Raw genomic sequence first — 20,194 nt, forward strand, 5'->3', positions numbered from 1 at the left:
TTCATCATCGCACTAAAGAAGATCTATTAGAACGCCCGGTTCTAAAAGCACTAGCCATCCAATCCCAGTTTATTGTGTATTTACTACACAGCTGCTTCTGTACATGGCTTCCTCCTCTACCTTTCTCCACTGGCATTTTTTGTGTAAGATATAAATTGTTGATCAAAATTCTTTGTGAATTAATCTAGGACCAAAGCACTCTGGCAACACACACCGCGTATGGAACTAATGAGCAACTAGGGATCCCCACTCACACCAATCCAACAAACTCTGATTTTATTGGCACCTTGGTTTTGGCACCTAATCCTCTTCATTTTCCACCCTCTTTCTAGCTTTTCATTGCTTCTTTTCAGCTGGAAACTCATTGTCTATTCATTTATTCATGGGTCTTTTTTTGTTTCTTTTGTGGGTTCTTTATTCAATGGTAAGTTTAGAAGAACTCAGGTTTTTCATTCCACACAACTACCATGTTGAAGCCACGCAGAGAACCTTCCATATAGACAGTGTGCTCTTCCTATCACAGTTTTCACTTCTGCATTACTTTCTCTCATAAAAAAAAAAAAAAAAAAAAAAAAAAAAAAATCTAACTTCTTTTATACTGTGGACTTAGAATATGCTATTCAAGGTAGCTGATAACGGTCAACCAGCTATAATCGAGGGAAGCATGAGAAACTTCCTACTCCCTCCTACGATATGGTCAGTAATGTTGAATGTTTGTAGATTATCTGGCTGAAATACTACAGGAGAACAGTGCTTTTGAGGTGTAGGAAGTACCCTGTTAACAACAGGTAAATTAGAAGTCTAGTGGCAAGAAAAGCCCACAGGTCAAAAAGATGCAACTGCTATAGTAATTATTTTCAGTTAGCAGAGTAGTCTTGGGCTATAGGACACTCTAGACAAAGACAGCAAAGCAGGCAAATCTCCAAAAGCAAAACTAACTGTAAAGCTAGACTCACTTCAGATCAAATAGCCAAAGCATGCTATCAGTTTCCTATAACAAGAAATGACATAAAGTTTCTTTGTTCTTATATAAGTTTTGAACACCTCTGCATATATGCATATAAACATGAGGTAGGAATCAAGACAAATACCTAGGATTGCACTTGAAATTCTGGGATTACTAATTATAATGCTATAATAGAATGGCAAGCACAACAATAGCATCATAGTAGCTAAATCCTTGCTTGCAGCAAGTGAGGACATAGTTAAACACAGCAGCTGCAGACACAAAAACAAAGGAAAGAATCTGCTTACCCTTAGAAGGCCTCAGGTACACAAGGATCTCCAACAAAATACCCTCACCTCCACTGCAAATCCTTAAATGAGGTCTGGGAAGGGGTGGATCCTGGCTCCACCTCTTCCAGTCACTCAGATGTACTGCATGCACCTGAGCGCCCCTGGGTTGGCTCTGCCTTCCCACCAGGTGCTCAATCACTGTTTCAAGCTGTGACAGCATTTCTGCTCCACTGCTCTTTGATTACACCTGCTGTTTGGAATTAAATCACTAGGGACACAACAAAATAGTGCTTATCAGTACTATTATACTGAATAAGGGGGCTAAAATCAGGTATGAAGCATCAACAGACCTTTTTCTTTCCTTGAAAAGACAAATCTGTTTCTTCCCCACACATGCAAAAGTTATACCACTATTTCTGACCAACAGACTCATCTTGCTTACTGGACATTTTTGAAACCTGAATCAGAATTACTGTGGCAACACAAAGTTCTACCAAAATAACCAGGAGAACAACAGAGCTACCATATATTTTAATTAAAAGATAGTTTTAAAAAATAACTAAGTTATGAAGAATTTAGCCAATAGAAAATGACCTCTAACCTGGATGAAAAAAAAAAGAGATCCTACTTGTGCGAGTACATATCTCTGTAACTCAGAGGAAAGTTAAGGTTTAGTATTTCAGCTCCAAGAAAAGGGTAAAGGTTTCAAGTTTTATCCCTGTTCATATTTTTTACTACTTTCAAATCATTTATATTTCATTACTTTCAAAACACAGAAAATAGTCCATGAAAAGAAAACATTTTTTACAGATGTTATGAACTATACAGTAATGCTTGTAAATTTTCAGCAGAGAAACTACAGTCATTTTCAAATAATGTAATTTTCAACTTACTTTCTGGAGCTCTAGTCATGCTTTTCTGTTCAGTGATCTGGTAAGATCTGGTAGTAGCACACTTCAAAGTATTCACTCTTCTTATGTGGGGAAAAAACAAACAAACAAACAAACAGAATAATAAACTAAGATTAGTATGAATTCAAGAGTCTAAGCAAAACTAAGATCCAGAATATCTATTACTTAGTAAGTCAAATCTGCTTTGAAATGCCTCTCTGATTACTAGCATTAATAAGAAATCTTTCTACTCAAACATTATAAGCATTTTTTTCCTAATATCTTAGCAGATGGAAAACAGTCAGACTGAGAGAAAAAGGTACACCAGGTCTTATAACCAGGAAGGAAAAAAGCTTGCCAGATATCAGTATCACCCTCAAGTAGCAGCATTAATAGCTTGTCTTGAAACTTCAGGTTAAATTGTACACTAATCTCTTTCTGCTGCTCTAGTTTGGAATTTCTCCTTTTTGGGTACCAAAACACACTGATTGATTTGCAGTTGCAAGACTAATTTTATCTATGTGTTTCTTAAGTCTGCAAGGAATCAGCTCCAAAATCAGTTAAGTCTTTCAGATTTTACAGTGAAATAATAAACAATCCTACTCAATACTTTTTAAAATGTCCTTCAGAATTCTGATGTGACTAACTGTTGCTCAGTGAAATCTCTCTGCTACTCTGGAGCCCCCTGCTGTAACATGAATACACACCTCGCCACTGCCAAGGCAACAGGATAGCCTTCAGCTGGCCCCTTCAGCTGGGAGAGCTACAGCTAATTAAATCCACAGCTGTGAATGGTGCACAGCTTAGATGGACATAACACCTTCTACCCTGAATATTCCCTCTTCACTTTCCACCAATTGTAGAGCCTTATCTCTGTCCTCACTCAAATTAAATGATGCACCTATAGAAAGTTTTAGCATCCTCTGCTGTAGTCCATGTTTTCTGACAGATTCCTTTGGTAAAGCTTCTTTCTTCAGTGCCTACCAGTGATTCATTCTCACTTCCCATACACAATAGGTGCTTCGTGGACTCCAGCTGGATCTCAGCTGAAATTCTCTGGCATTACTTTGCAAAACAAAACAAGGTGCAATACAAGACACTTTCTTGCACTGATGTCTTATTTATGAACAAGCTCTGTTTTTCTTTCCATCCTGTTTTAGATGCATTTCCTGCAGTTCTGAGCAATTCTCATCCTATTAGCCCAAGGTGTTTATCTCTGCAGTTGGTGTCCTGAGCAGTGAAGGAGGCAGCCCACAGCATCTGCAGCCACCCCTATGGGGCAACCACACATCTGCCACATGCCAGGCAGCAGGTGTGCTACCTCCCTGTGCAAGTACCGCAATAGCCACTGCACAGGTGGGTAGGTAACACCATCAATATGATGCATATTTCCTGTGCTAAGGAGAAATGCATCTTTCAGAAACTGTACCAGGCTCTGGCAAAAAATAAAAATTTAAAAAATAAAAATAATAATAATAATAAAAAAAATTAATATAGCTAGGGAGAACATATTTTAATATGAGTGAGCTAATTATAATTCTGGCTCCTAAAGCTTTCTAACAGCCAAAATGTAAAGTCCAGCTGGCATGTCCTTCCGCCTGCCTGAAGGAAATAATCCCAATTTATAGTATAATCAAAAGTCATGCTTCCATATTTTTGGGATTTTATAAGTTACTGCCAATAGAATTAGCCTATGGAAAAGCCTCAGATTGCTTTCCAAGTGATGGAGTGCCAGGAAGAAAAAGTTTCAACATATACACATTTTACCACCTCTACACAGGTTTGAAAAGCACACAGAATTGCCTGGATAGAAGGGGAAAGAAACATCAGTCACGTACAGACTTTGTGACTCACATAGCCCTGTGCAATTAAGGGGCCATTGTTAATTTTCAGGTTGTCATAAATCCATTGCAGAATTTGAGACATTCAAAAAATAACTACAATAGAATGAAGAGGGGGATTGGGCAATCAGTTGAAATGAAATCCAGCCCACATAAATAAAACATTGTAAGAAACCAGATCTGAAATATTCTAGGAGAAAAAAAAAAGGCATATGGAACTGAACAACTACACACACGTAATCTTTTAAAACCAAGATTATTTGACATGAAGGCAGAGAGTGTTGCATAGCTCTGAAAACTGTTTTGCTAAGTACAGCAGGTCTCCAGAATGTCTTCATTTCAGTGAGTAATAAGCTAGAAATGTTGAAACTACCACAGATGTACAGGAAAGCAGCTGTATGGTTTTCTCTCACTATACGTGTAGTAATAAATAAATATTTTTCAGAAAACATTGTAGCACTTCATTGCCCTGAAATAGCATTTTGACTGCACACCTGCAAGTGCATGTACATTTTTCTGTATCTCATAACCAAAACACTGTACTTCAAATGCCATTTTACAATGATCAAAACAGCATTCAAGTCTATTCTGAAGTGATGTTTCTTCACATATATAATTACAATTTTGATCATTCGTGCACTAAGTGAAACATTAGTAACTAAGTGAAACATTCTAGCTTTTGTTGAAAAAACAAAAGAGAAAAGCCTATAAATTTTATTAACAAGAGCAAGTCCTAATTAATTAAAAACACTGAATTTAGTACAGCTCTTTACATGTGTATGGAATGTTGTATAGTAACTCTAAATGACTTAAGGCCTAGACACGCTATCTTGATCAGTAGTGCTGCAAAACAAGGGTAGGAAACCACATTCACTCTTTGGCTGGTAGTTATTGTGTGGGATCCACAGTAATGGAAGTGCTACGAATAGCTTAATGTTGCTACAGATTCCAACTGCAGTCAAATATTGTATGCCTCCTGCTGTCTATGGTGCATTCTAACTTGAATGCAATTTTCTGCACCACACTCATCCACTCTATATTCGTATGCCCAGATGCTCAAATTTCAGCAATATAAGTCAATGTCTAAGCCATCCTGTCTAACATTAGAATCTGGATGGAGAAGGCTTTGCTAAGTGCTTGAAGAAACTATTAGACTCCAATAATTTCTGCAGCTGCAGAAATTTTGTTATATTCTTTCAGTGGTTCAATAATGTACAAACATAAAACATGCTTTGAGCGGCAATAAAGACAGAATGGTAACCTACCACTTCATACTGCCTACATCTTCAGCCTACGTTTGTCCTTTCTGACACTAAACTCTTTAACCGTTCTCTGTGCCTCTCCTTACTTTGTATATAATTACACTACAAAGAGCGTAGGCTGCAGTTGTGAAGTACAAGATGTACAAGATTATTATTATTTTTATCTCCTAGCTCAATCTATTTCTTTGTTATCATAACATATATACCTGTTTCAACAATGAAGCACCTATCAGTGTCCCAGTACTACTACACAGTTATTTACTAGCTACTATTGCCAGAACCTTGAGTTTCTCTCAGGATCCCCAGGGATTTTCCCATAGAATCAGAATGGTTTGGGTTAGAAGGGACTTTGAAGATCTAGTTCCACCCCCCTCCGCTATAGGCAGGGACACCTCTCTCTAGACCAGGTTGCTCAAAGCTCCATCCAGCCTGGCCTTGAAGGCTTCCAGATAGGAGACATTCACAACCTACTGGGCAACCCGTTCCAGTGTCTCACCACCCTCTCAGGAAAAAAATTCTATCCTCTTCCAGTTTAAAGTTATTTCTCCTCATCCTGTTGCTACCTGCCCTTATGGTAAGTTCCCCCTCAGCTTTTCTGTAGGCCTTCTTCAGGTACTTCTCTTATCAGTGAAATACAAAATTCCATACATCTTTATACCTTGGTTTCCTGGGTATCTTAACCACGTTATCTTCTGAGATAACATTTCCTTTCTAGGAAGCAAGATTGTTGGCAAAACAATAGCAAGCAATCAAGGACAACAATCACACATGAAATATACAAGTTTGTGCAAGTAAGGGCTACTAGCACAATGTAGCAGTGAAAATAGCCTCCCACATCCAGAGGAAAAATATATCAGACCATTGAGTCATATATTTGGACACAGTGGTGAAGATGGGGGGGAAGTGAGAATATTCCATAAGACACCAGTTTCACAGAGCAGTAAAGTACGAAATTGTTTCTGTAAGGACAACAGCATGGAATGGAGCAACTGCCTCTAATGTGTCAGAGGTCTTTACACAGAAAAGCCGCTGAGGGCAACATGGTAGTATGCAAGACAAATAACCTTAATAGTAGTTTAAATAAAGAAAAGAGGGGCCAGGGGTTGGATGGCATAGGAAAATCATCATTGAAATTTTTTGACTCGTAAGTAGCTGTAGGCAAAAAAAAAAAACAAAAAAAAAAACTTCAGGTGATGCATTTGAGGCGTATTTTGATATTTTTCTCTAGGTGTTCGTTGTTTTTGGCTATTGCTAGGAATAGAACCATGGAATAGATATAGGTTTAATATTACTTTCAACTGTTTCAGTAACATGCTAAAGTTACTATCCGAAATACCTACACAGCACGACTGAAAAGAATCCCAATAATTCAGAGGGGTTTCAATTAGCTCCTGTTTTTCACAAGGAAAATTCAGGAGACTGAAAGACGAGTCACAGGAGAATTAATCTTCAGACATGGTCCACAGAAGTCTGAGAACTATCAAATCACTAAGTACTCAAAATTGTGTGCAAAATATGAATAAAATATTGATTTCATTAAAAATGTTAAGGACTACTTAATTCAACAACATTTTCTATGTTTGCATATTTATTTTCAAATTTGCATATCTGTTTGCATATATCTTGTAAAATTGAACGTTAATTATACTTTGAAATCATGTATAAATTGTAACCAAGAATGTTGTATGAATTTTTGAAATGAGGCACACTCAAGTACCATTAATTATAAACTGTCATTTAAAGCACACTGAAGCAGACCTCATATTGAAAAAATATTGAGCCCTTGACAAATAAAAAAAGGCAGCAAGAGTTATTAACTGGTCTAGCTGATTAAACAGCACCTCCTACAAACACAGCACAGATTTTTTCTCTCTCTCCTTTCAGAGCATGGCTTGCTTTTTCTCACGAAAAGGAACACATGACAATTTGCTGGCCAAGATAAATACTGACATGTAGTGCAAGAATGATACACTGGCTTGTAATTTCTATTTAGGGTGATACACTTTAAGCTCTCTTCACATAAAAACGACATTCAACAATAGGTAACAACAGACAGATAAAGCTTCATGAATTAATTTAATGACTAGTGTCAGAATAGGTGAGTTGAAGCGATTTTATCGCATGCTAATTAGATTTGTGAAATGATTCTGAGTAATTTTAAAAGCATTTACACGAGGTCACATCCCAAGTAGCTTCCAAACAGGTGGGTTTGCGAAATATACAAGATATGATGCTCTGCCTCTCCAAGTGGTAATTACAGAAGTCAAATTTCAGAAAGTTTTACATATAAATCCAAGGTCGAGTAATTATGAAGACACAGGAATTCTCTAAAAAGTTGTGTCTTCAGAATATTGTGAGAGTAGTATTTGGTCTTGTTAATCTTGAGAAGATGTGCAGCAGATCCATTAATATTGGGGAAAAAAATAAAAAATAAAAAATCAAACAGAGCTTGGGTAGAGAAGATTTGGCAAATTTATTAGTGCAAATTACTGTTGCAGGTATTAACTGTTACTTGTCAAAAGCTACGTCCTTAAGCAGAGACAGAAGAAAGGTAAAAATCCACATCTTTCTCTAAGTCACTCCAAATTTGACATTTTAATTTTCATCAACATTGAAGATGTGTTTGCATTAAACAATCAAGTCAGAAAGTAGATAAGCAGAGGTGAAAACTCACATATCTTGTTCTGCTACCTTTGTCACATGGGTGATAACTATATTATGAATAGAATGGAGCTCCAGGACCATTAAAATCTCAAGCTACTGTATCTACCATGTATATAAGGCCATTTCCGACAGCTTCAATTATGTTGCACGCACATACAGCTAGAATTAGGGCTCTGTAGGTGTGACCTGACACTGTTGTGTTATCAGCTATTCACACTCCTTGGTCACAGAAAGGGAATTTCTTAGAATTATTATTATTTTTTTATGTCTTCATATTACCTGTATTTCCCATTAGAAATACAGAACACTGCAGCTAGAAGGATAGACAAAATACTCACTATGGAAGTACAGCCCTATGGTTACCACAGCGTTGCTGTTTGATTACAAGACAATAGCCAAAGAGCAGTGACTTCATGCACACAAAGCTCCATGTTTTCATTCTGTGTGTCATGAAACACCTACTCTCTTCCATATCCTTTGTTCAGTTTACATTTGCGACTAAGCTTTTCCATAAAAGGATATACATATTCTAGCACAAAAGACTGTGGTTAACATTCAACCTTGCAAGTACCTCATGAAACCACTGTTCTCATTTGCAGAGCTGAGTAATAGCTGTTGATTCTTGGTATACTATATCAACAGTTAACAATCTTAGCCAATTTTCTTGCTTTTTTGAAGGAAAATAACATGAAATTCCATTCATTCTTATTTGAAATTTTTCAAGATTCTCTAATTTTTCTTCACCATCATCCCATTTCGCAAAATATGCAGAAGAACACCAATGCCCCAATTCTTATGACCTGTCATAAAATCACATGCCAGCCGTCCTAGTAGTAACTGATTCACAGAATCATAGAATGGCTTAGGTTGAAGGAAATCTTAAAATCATCTAGTTCCAACCCCTCTGCCATGAGCAGAGCTACCACCCACCAGCTCAGGCTACTCTGGGCCCCATCCAGCCTGGCCTTGAGCGTCTCCAGGGATGGGGCACCCAAAGATCTTCTGGACAGCAGTGCCAGTGCTACACCACCCTCTGAGTGAAGAAGTTTGTCATCTAACATCTAACCTAAATCACTCCTCTTTCACTTTTAAACCATTCCCCTTGTCCTTATCGCTATCTGCCCATATAAAAACCCAGTCTCCTTCCTGTTTATAAATTCCCTTCGAGTACTGCAAGGCTGCAATAATGTCTCCCCCCCAGAGCCTTCTCTTTTCCAGGCTGAATAAGCCCAGGTGCCTCAGCCTTGTTTGCTTATTCTTGATGGTGCTTTTTTCCAGCCTATCTCAACCATGTAGTCATTAAAAACAAAATGAAACAAAAAACACTCAATGTGTGTTTACAAATATTACTCAGCATTAATTGTATGTATTAATTAACCTACTTGCAGCCTGAGGTTGGCTATGTTTTCGTACATATTTACAATATAAAGACAGACAATAAAGCACAGAGTTTAGAGAATTTTGAATACTGTTCTTAAAATCAGCAGCCAGCACAGTAGTAGGCATGCATGGCTATACAGAGCAAAAAACTTCCACTATAGTTAAAAACGTGATGACTTTATTACCATACGAAAGACCCTGCTTTAGCAGAGGGCTGTAACTACACGATCTCCAGAGGCCCCTTTCAATCTCTATGATTTTGTGAGCTTCCAGACTAGCATGCTGGGCATAGCTATAGCCATGATAATGCAGAGGACTTGAGCACAGTTTTCTCCATTGTTTTCATTTAACAAGGAGCTCTATGAACTAACAGTCATCAACAAAAAACAATATAAGATCTGCACTCTTTTGTGCTGCTTTACATATTATATGGAATGCCAAGATTATGTTACCTTACAAAATGCTTGAAACTTTACCGGAGGGGACAGAAGTACTGAACCTTCGTCAGTTCATTTTGTCAAGACAGTTGCTGTTTAGCATTCAAGTTGTAATGAATACATTTCTATTATGAACTCAAAGACAGCACTTATGTATTACATTGTCAATTACTCCTGTTCAGCTCTGTGAATTCTGCTTGGAGATATATGATAATATAATATATGGACAGTTTGTGATGGCAGTCCACCTGTTCATGAATGCTCACATGCTCAAAAAGCGCTAAACCAAGAAAAACTAATTCAGTAATGTCAGCAAAAACAGTCTGTAAGCCCCATCAGCTTTATTTTTATAACTACCAAGCAAAGGAAGAAGTGTATGGTAACCTTAAGGACCCTGTAACCTGCTTTCTAGCTAGGTTTTAATTCTTCAGTGATCTTATAAACCCTCATAGTAGAGTCTATTCAGAACTCAGTAGCAATTACTTGATATGCTTAACTTCATATATAGTTTTTTTTCCTTAAACTATGTTCTTCATTGTGACATGCAATGAAAATTAGGCACTCGGAGAGAGTAGGAATATTGACAAGAAGAATCTGCATAAGTGGGATAAGATAAAACTTCCTTTAAATGTACAGAAGACTGATCTGTAGACAGAGGTACTCTGAACAATCTGACTGAGCAAAGGGCAAAATCAATGTTATTGTGTATATAAAATAGAACAAAGTCTTACCTACATGTAAAGTTCTTCTCCAACGAAAAACAATACAAAATGAAGATTGCTTCCTTAATGTAAGATACTTTTTCAAAACGTCCAGTATATGAACACAAATATATCCATCCTTTGAGTAACAGTTCAGCTGAGTTGAAACTAAAAAAGAAAAACAAAAAAAAAAAACCAAGAAACTCTGAATGAGGGATTCAACTCAGTTGTATGTTAAAACACCCTGGAAAACTTTACTTTATTCATGTTCTAAAAATTACTTCAGCTAGGGGGCGTTCAACTGACAGTTTTACATGGTTGCACTTTGGACATTATGCTGTAAAAGCAAATGTGAAATGAGCCTCCTGAGGAAACCTATCAGGGAGAAAAAAAAATAATAAAATAAAATAAAAAAATAAAATAAAAAAATAAAATAAAAAAATAAAATAAAAAAATAAAATAAAAAATAAAATAAAAAATTTTACCGCCTCCGGTGGCGCAGCGGTAGAATTCCCGTTTGCAACACCAGGGGGCCCGGGTTCGAATCCCCCCCCTGTGGAGCAGGGGGTAGAAGTGCCGCTCTGCTACACAGAGGGCTCGAATCCCGGGAGTTGGACTCGATGATCTCTAAGGTCCCTTCCAACTCGCACAATACTATGATACTATGATACTATGATAAAATAAAAAATAAAATATAAAATAAAATATAAAATAAAATATAAAATAAAATATAAAATAAAATATAAAATAAAATATAAAATAAAATATAAAATAAAATATAAAATAAAATATAAAATAAAAAAATAAAATAAAATAAAAACCAACTAATATTCTGTGCAACTCCCGAATTTCCTTTATGGCCTTGTATTCAGTGGCCTCAAACTTCATTGTTAAATTGTACTAACACAAGTAAATGAGTTTTTGTATCTCATACAGAAACACGCCTGCCATCCATTCATGCTATAGCCACACCAGTACAAGGGAACCCCAAACTCTTCCTATTTTGAATGACACAGTGATGTGCATTACATTTACACACACAAAAAGTCATAATTCACAAAACAGATTACAGCAACAACAGTTTTGCCAGTATAACTTCATGTACACAGAACTTCTAATGGCACAAAACAGAGACCATCCTTCATGTTACCCCCACTTTCCTAGTTGTTACAAGTCACAGCAGAATCATAACTATAACCTGAAATATTTATCAGCACAAGTAATATAACATGTGATACTACCACATTTAGGATATTTACAGAGGTGACAGCTTATACCAGTTAAATAAAACCCCTTTCTACATTTGTATTGACAAGAACAGTTTAAAAGCCTGAGTCAAACACTCCCTGGAGATACAGAAATCAAAAGGCAGATACATGATGCTAAATGGCTTCTGAAGATATTACAGGAACAGGCACTTGGGGGATTTTTGATGTGAAAACACAGAAGTGTCAGATCAACCGACCAGCTCACTGCTGGTTCTGAGATGTGGAACTCAGAAGTAGTCATTCAGCATTACCTCCATCAGACCCCAGGTTTCTAACAACCAGTTTCCTGCAGTGTGTTCTACAGAATTATGGAGAGTTATTGGGAGAGGTAACAGAGAATCTTGGAATTAGTCTTCGGCTTCTCTGACCACACGTCACACGGATCTTCCAGGTGCCAATAAGAGGCATTTTTATCATGTGGCCAATCACCGGGCTCTGTGAGAACAGAAGATTTATTCTCCCCTCCTTAATGCAGAAAAGATTAGCACATCAGCATCTTTTAACTGGCTGAAAGGACCCAGGGTTCAAAGTGTTTTGTCCTTTCTAAGCATGTGTTAAGTTTTATATATCAGAATACCCACAATTTCACAGGTGCCACTTTAAAATACAAAATACACTGAATTCCCATTGCACTGTGGGAAGCAAAGCTGAACAGCACATCAGCAGTTATGACTTTACATATGGACTTTTGCTTCCTCCTGGGAGTTGTTTTCCTTAGGAACAAAGCTGATTCCTATTTTCCACTTAGTGGATAGCTCTGTTCCTGCATAATTCGTACTGCAGTAGGAACTATTGTGTACCCTTCCCACACACCCTTGCATACCCCCACACTTCCTCTTTTCTAGAACAAAAGCCTTTTCCAATTAATGAGGGAATTTCATGGAATTATATTCCATATCCTTATACAGTGATTAAAATTATGAAAGAACTAGTTCCAAAACACACTTTCAATAGGGAAGAGTATAGTTGTTACTCAGGAGCTATGTCCCTACCAACTTCACATTTAATCTTCAAACAATCATGAAAGAAAAGGAAAAGCTTCCATACCCAGTTCTGGTAGTGTTATCTCCTAAAGCCTGGAAACAATTTTATTTCAGAGGACTATTTATGCAAGGATTCTGGAACCTTCAGAAAAACAAGCTTCCAAGATAGACAAGAATCAGACTGCAGTCTACGATCAAGAATTCTCTTATCTTATGACTCTGGTTTCACAGGCTTAGGAGACCACTTTGAAAAACAAAACAAAACAAAACAAACAAATCTGTCTTTAAGTGTCCCTTCTTATCCTTTCCAGAATTCAGCAGGATGTGTTGCTCATTCTATGTTCCTCATAATATTGACTACTGCTATCATCTTCCTCCTTGCTGTAGGAGTGCAGGAACACTCTCCACATTCAAGAGCCAGAAGCACAGGACATTTCAGCAAAGACAAGGAGGAGGAGCTCACTGACTCTACAGGCAGTACTTGTTACACTTTTTTAAAGGAGATATTTCATCTACCCACAAAGTTTGGAAGAGAAGGTGGTTATGTGCTGATAAAGATGCTAATACAAACTGTAATTGAGACTACATCTACAATTCCAGAAGAGTACAGTCAGAAGTACAGCCAATGTTCCAGTCTTTACTCCCTCCTAAAACCAGTAATTTACTGTTTTTAAAGCTTTGTGCTGGTACAGTGAGGACAAAAGGCAAGCACTACAGAAAAACAAGCATGGTCTCAGGATGTCACTTTGCATAACAAAAATGCAATGGGGAAGTGCTATAATGCCACACAAAACATTTGCTAGCCTAAATAAATAAATGCAATTTTAAACCAAGTGAATTAACTCCTCCTTGAAAAAGAAACGTATTCTGACCAAGGACTGCAAGAAAAACAGCGATACGCAGTATTTCATGTAAAAGTAATACCTTACCTAAACTCAGTAACAATTCATAAATGAAAACTGAATGTAGAATTCCAAGCACCTGGACACTGAAAAGTACCGTTTGTTACAATCTGCAAGATATCTTTTTTTTTTTTTTTTTTTTTCCAGAAATCTCATGCGCTATTAGCTTGGCTAGAAACATCCAGCCACACAAACAGGATAGGACTTGAGGGAGTTGTGGGTGCACTGCATTATAAAACACATTCAAACAACCACAAATTGATTTGTCATTAGCACGAGGCAGTGGAACAGCTCTTGACATCTAAGCCTCAGATGAGACTAAGATCTATTCAAACTCTTCTTGTCAGGAGCAACCTAGTATGCTAAGCACCAGCACTCCACCCATTTCCAACTCCAAAGGCATGTATTTTTACTGATTATGTCATTCTTTTTGAAGAATGAGTTTTCAAACAGCACTGTGGAGCTTAATCATTGCTCACTGTGAACCCAGTTCAATTTGCAGTGAATTCAGCAAAGGACTTTCCTTTTATAGTAACAGAACTGTTACAGGCCTCACTAGGCCAAACATACAGAAGACATCTCTGTAAATGTAGTCAAGATTAAAACAATGGCACCACTCATATAAGTGATTATAATTTTGTGCAAGTAATGTTCATAGGAATAAAAGTGTTTAGGACACACTCTTATTGATACCTGTTGTGGTACAAAAACATTAAGGGACCATGTCTCATTCTATGCAGTAAAGAATCAGGCTGCACATACTGAAGTTAAAAAAAAAGAAGAAAATAAACTTTGCTGTATAACAGACAAAATTAAAGAGTGGCCTTGGATACTTCCTTATCACAGAAACCCAAAAACGTTATGGAAAAATTCACTCAGCAGCTTCAGTCATTCATCTAGCAAGAAAATGAGTGTTAATCATTTCATAACAATTTGCGATGGTTCTGAAACAATAGAGAAAACAAGCAAATTACACCAATACAATAAAGACTTGATTACACTACTGCATTGCCTATTACACCATAGTAATAAGCAAGCAAATGGAGACTGACTAGAACACAATTTAGCAAACTTATACTGTAAAAGAATATTCACTTATGTTACTGGCAATGATTTTGGTAAATCATTATCATTGGGGTGCCTTGTTAAATGAACATCCACAAGCTGCACCACAATGATCCTGAGAGTAGTTTCATGTTGGTTTTGCTCCACTTTAGGATTTTCAAGACAGAATTGTTTTGATCTCAAGAGATCGCAAAATACTTTTTACAAGATGCATTTAGGAAATCAGCATTCTGTTCTTCAGAAACGGTTTGGAAATATTCTTCCCCAAGTACTTTCTAAGTGAGAATACTTCAGCATATTAGAATGTACAAGTATATTTTAACCTTATTAAAGCCAACAGCAATTAAGAGTTACAGGCTTTTTTCCCGTAACCCAGAATATTCCACTATGTTTTAGATAAAGGATAAGACAGAAAAACACTGATAATTACATTTCAGGCAGCCTTCAGAGTGCACATATAAAATATCCTATACAAAACACGCTAACAAATTCAGTTATTTCTTTTTCTACTGTAGCAAGAAAATAAACAAACAGTGCTATACACAAGGGTGATAGGAAGGGAATGGGTACCTTCTACTCGCTTACATGCAGTCTGAATCTAGGAGGTGCTTTCGCTTGCCTAGATCCTTCTCCTTAAAACTATGAATCTTTCCACGCTGCTGCGGGTGAGAATCCATATCTAAAATTTGATTCACTAATGCTGCTTGAAACACCATTAGCTCATCCTTCATGCTCCACAAGCTGCGTCAGAAGGGGTCACAGTGTACTGGAGCTGGCCAGCAGCCAGCGACAGCATGGCTATCAGCCAGCCATTCTGCTACAGACTGGAGGGGGTTCCTGAGAGAATTTTAGAGTTCTTACGTATTTCCACTTCTGCCACAGCCCAGGATCTCCTGCAGAGTTTGTATGAACAGCCTAAGGATACAAGAGACTGTGTGTCCCCCAAGCTGCATTTTCATGCTGTTGACTAACAGCTATTTGTTCACTGAACGCATCCGAAAAGTAACCAAATCAGCACTAATATTTCTATAGTTTTATGTGGTTTAAGTACATGAACTTGTCTTAGTCAAATCACATCAACACGTGACCCTGCAGTCTAAGTACATTAAGAAAATTCCCACTTTCTTCGCAAGCTGAGAAAAATAAACAAATATAGGAATTAATGATACTATCTTGTCAAAGTTCTGTTTTTAGGAAGAAAATGTTTTTCTTTGTTACAGTTTCCTGTACTTTAACATTCCTGCCGATGAATTACCGGATCAGGCCCTGAAGCATTGTTTAGAAACAGTTGGAAAATTCATACATACATTATGAGATGAAACCAAGTTACACGTGGTTTCCAAGACAATAAATTAATCAGTTTGTCTATAATACAAGAAATAGATGGTATGGTTTACAGAAAAGAAAAGCACTTTGGGATGACATAATATAAGTAGGAAGTATCACCAATATATCATTCCCTCATACATACTTATAAAGATCTGTATGTAAAAGCTCCCACCCATAAACGCACAATGCACAAAAACACATAGCTCTTCAGCAATAGGCTTGGTTTAATCCAATAGAAAAACTTTACTATGGGATATTTGAAAATAGATTGAAAATTATTGCCCCTCTTTGAACATCTCCTGAGATACGCTGTAATATCTGTACGAAGCTGACAACATCAATCAGGGATCTTCTGAGATGTTTCATTTGATTTTTCAGACTGATGAGAAAAGACAAAAAGTGACTGGACCAAGCAATTTCAGATACATTTATTTCAGATGCGGTGCATTTATCAATTTGAAATGAACTCCCTTTGTCTGCAGATGTAATGGCACAGAAGACATTTCCTAAACAAATAGATATTTACTTTTCTATTTGAACTGAACAAGCACTGAAACCTCTATATGAGAATTTATTTATTAAAAAAAAAAAAAAAAAAAAAAAAAGTAGGTTTCTTTTTATTAAACATTCACAAATTTAACAAATGTGAAATCATGGTTACAGAAGTTCAAATAAAACTTAAGTTAAATTCTATCTGAATGCAGATTTGACAGAACTAGATATGGGCTCAGGATTATGAAAGGGTTTCCATTAGGTGGAGTTACCTACATATTCTTCAGCTGGAATTCAGGACGAAAAACTAACTGAAGTTTTTGTTTACTTCATGCACAATCACTTCAGCCTCGCTATTTGCACACCAGATGTCTCCTTCACAAAACTAGAAGTTATTGACTATAAATCTTGATAAGATAAGCTGTTCATTCCTTGCTTGTTAGAGTGCTCTAAAAAGTCACATTAAAGAAAACAATTACTGAGCTGAGGCAAGGACTAGATGCTGATCCTAGAGCTTTTAATGGGGATTTCAATAGGACTTCCACCCAACTAAAACCAGCCAAATCAGAACCTTTGTGAGAAAGTTATTATACACAATTCATTTGCAAAATTTCATTCGTATTAATGCCAAAACTGCAGTTACAATTTATTGTAATTGGCACCATTTCTTAAATCTCAATAAAGAAGAACAAATGAGCATTTAAATTCAACTACTTCCTTATCCTTTTATCTCTACCTACTCAGTCATCAGTGGCACTAAGTGTGCCTAAACCAGGAGCAAAAAGTTTGCATTCCCCAACCTATAGGGAGAAAGAGTGGCCAAAAAGGCCAGTTCAGTATTTTATATTAGCAAAAGCCTTCACCGTTTTCCAGTATTTCTGGAGCTAATTTTGAAATTTATTCTTTCTGCTTCAGTGATCTGAAATAAGTCAGGAAAGTAGAAATAGTAACAAAACCTCCATGGATGTTTCTCATTCATTCATTCATTCAGAGGAACTTTCTGGTGTTCTAAGATAGAGCAATCTCAAAACCTTCTAGTGCTTTGAATACTACAGTAATCAAACTCTGGAAATCAAAATCACTGCTAAAATGTCCCTCTGAGCTGAGGTTCTAACAACAGAAAAAAGAGCTAGGTTATCTTTGAGCACCTCCAAGACGGAATGCAACCATTCAACAAGTGTGACAACAAACAGATAAACTTTTTCCTATCGAGAAATGCATGTTGTAGTAAATGAGAAAACTTTGACACTGGTTAGTTGAACCATAAGCCATGTCTAACACAGCCTATACTCTGAGAATATAAGATAGAGGTTTATAGTATATGGAAACAAAAAGTTGACTGCTAAATCTTGATAACAGAATCAAGATGGATAATATATACCCATTTTAAAAAGTTTCTTGAGAATTACAGTTCATAGAGAATACCCCTGATTCCCTCAGCCACTAGAAATAAGGAGAGATGGGGTACATCTAGTTGACTTTATTGCCCAGGAAAGCCTCAGCTATTTAAGAACTGCAAAAGATAAAAAGTGCCATTCAGATTCATAGCAACATTAATTACTTGCTCATGCACTGTTATCAAGATGTGTTGCCTTATATTTCAAAGGCTGCAAGTTCATCCAAAAGTATACATCTGAAGCTAAAATGAACATTGCAAGGAAACTTCCGTTAGCTCGTAGGGAAGCTAAGTAATTGTGATACTTAATGGGTTTATTTGCCTGGAAAAAGAAGATAGGAACAGTGATCTGCAATTTTAAGTAACCAAACTAATTGGGGAGAGGAAGTCTGTGAAAGTGCACTACAGAGTTTATGTTCCATTATTCACTTGAATAACAGAACAGTCTTGGAATAAATTGCAACACTTCTAGTTTAGAGAACAGTTGCTTAAACTAAAAGGAGCATTCAGACTTGGACTGAGAAGTGAGAATTAATCTACCAGGAAATTAAAGGTGTATACATTATTTATGTGGCAGATTAACCAAAATTGAAAATGAATGAGAAAAGTAAAGGGTGGGGTACTCACAAGCTCAATGCATTCATTTCATTCTCGAGCACAGATTTCTTTTTTTAATCTAAAACTTAAAATTTGGTTTAAAACTATTTCAGTACTTTTCCATTTTCTTCCTTTTCATTTTTAAATGTTTTTAATTCACAGTCAGACTCGAGGTGCTGGCTGCACAGTTTTGTGCCCCATTCAGACACAGAAAAACAATACTATGCAACTACCCTCAAACTGATTCATTGTTCTGTGATCTTGCATTCATATGTCCATGAGTTCCCTTTAAAGCCAGCTGCATAAGAGATCACAGCAGTGGGCAGGGGGAAATAAATACGCAAGGCTCCTCAAGAGCTCCCTTCTGTTCTGTCTGAATGTGTCTTTTCAAGGCATGCAAAGGAAGAAGGCATCAGAGCCTTTCCTTGGTCACTTTCCTTTTGAATTCTCTCCCCACTTTCCTATGACTAAGAAACACAGGGGCTTTCTCCTTGATTGGCATAAGAATCCCAATTGCTGACAAATGATATCGACATCAACAAATCATTCGATTAGCTCACTACTATCACAAACAAATGCAACATCAAAGCCAGTCAGGATCTGACTGAAGCATTCTGCCACAGAAACTTATTTTAGAATGCAAGATGCATCTCAGTACACTGTACTCAGCATTATGATTCACTGTGTATTTTAATTATTTGCCAAGGAATCAGAGACTTCAACTTTGTTGAATATATTACTGACACAATCCACCTCTTCCCTTCCCCCTCCTAGTCCCAAGAATAACTGAAACCAGCTACTCAAATGCAGTTCTGACACTTAGGCACATCATGCTTGCTTCCATTGAAGTAAAAGGTGAAATTCCTGAGAACTTGCTGGAAGAAAAATCAAGGTTTGTATCTTGTCACTTACAGAGTTCCCTCAGCAAAGAACTTCCAGGGGGAAAGTAGCATTATTTCATCTTAAATCCTTAAAAGGAATAATAAACACTGAGGGATAACTAGCACTGAAAGAAAACAGGTTCAGAAGTTTGCCACTAGATGGAGCAATTTAATATTAAAATTTTCATTGATACAGAAAATATTATTTAAATTCCATTTTTCATTTATAACAAATTTTCCATTAGCAAATTCATTTTCTCCTCTTTTTTACTAGAGATACTTAGAAATACTGTGTCCTTACAGACTATGCAAGAAAGCTGTATATGAATAAACACTTTTCAGTATTTTACCTACATGAAAAACTAAGATTGGTAGCAGAATGGAGTAAACTGAGATTTTCAAGCACTTTAGTTCAAATATTAATTTTGGTTACCTATCAATCTACACTACATAATTTCCAGAAACATTAAGCAGTAAGAAATATCAAGCAGGTTTTTTTTGAAGCATTATGTTCCCTGTTCAACGCAGCCAGGGAAGGAAGTGGTGACTTCGCCTTCACCCTAACTATTAAATATTTAGACTTCCTCTATATTTTAAAACAGAACTGAGAAGCAAGATTTTGTACCAGCACATGTGGGGGGATAAAAACACCAAAACCCCACCACTCTTGACCTCATTAAGCAGAATTCCAATTTACAGCAGCTGCACCTGAGATTCTGAAGAACTACTGTGCCTGTTGTCAGCACAAGGCCAGAATGTGAACATACGACTACCTACAATTCAAATATCAAACATCAATTTATGCTTGTTGCTTTCAAAACCACTTCCTGGTAACATTCATCTGTACCTTTTTAAAAGTGTCATGTACAT

General features: G+C 36.8%; 1 protein-coding gene across 1 annotated transcript in view; it reads right to left on the reverse strand.

Moving 5' to 3' along the window:
* LOC140255613 (uncharacterized) overlaps window positions 1-20,194 on the reverse strand; it is a 430,899-nt gene that overhangs the window by 403,420 nt on the left and 7,285 nt on the right. Inside the window, exons 3-4 of the mRNA XM_072343365.1 lie at window positions 10,442-10,579; window positions 2,130-2,209 (exon numbers count right to left, since the gene is read on the reverse strand). Of these exons, the coding sequence (XP_072199466.1) occupies window positions 2,130-2,209; window positions 10,442-10,579 (218 nt within the window). The remainder of the gene's footprint in view (window positions 1-2,129; window positions 2,210-10,441; window positions 10,580-20,194) is intronic.

This window comes from Excalfactoria chinensis, chromosome 8, assembly GCF_039878825.1.
Source record: "Excalfactoria chinensis isolate bCotChi1 chromosome 8, bCotChi1.hap2, whole genome shotgun sequence".
NCBI lineage: Eukaryota > Metazoa > Chordata > Aves > Galliformes > Phasianidae > Excalfactoria > Excalfactoria chinensis.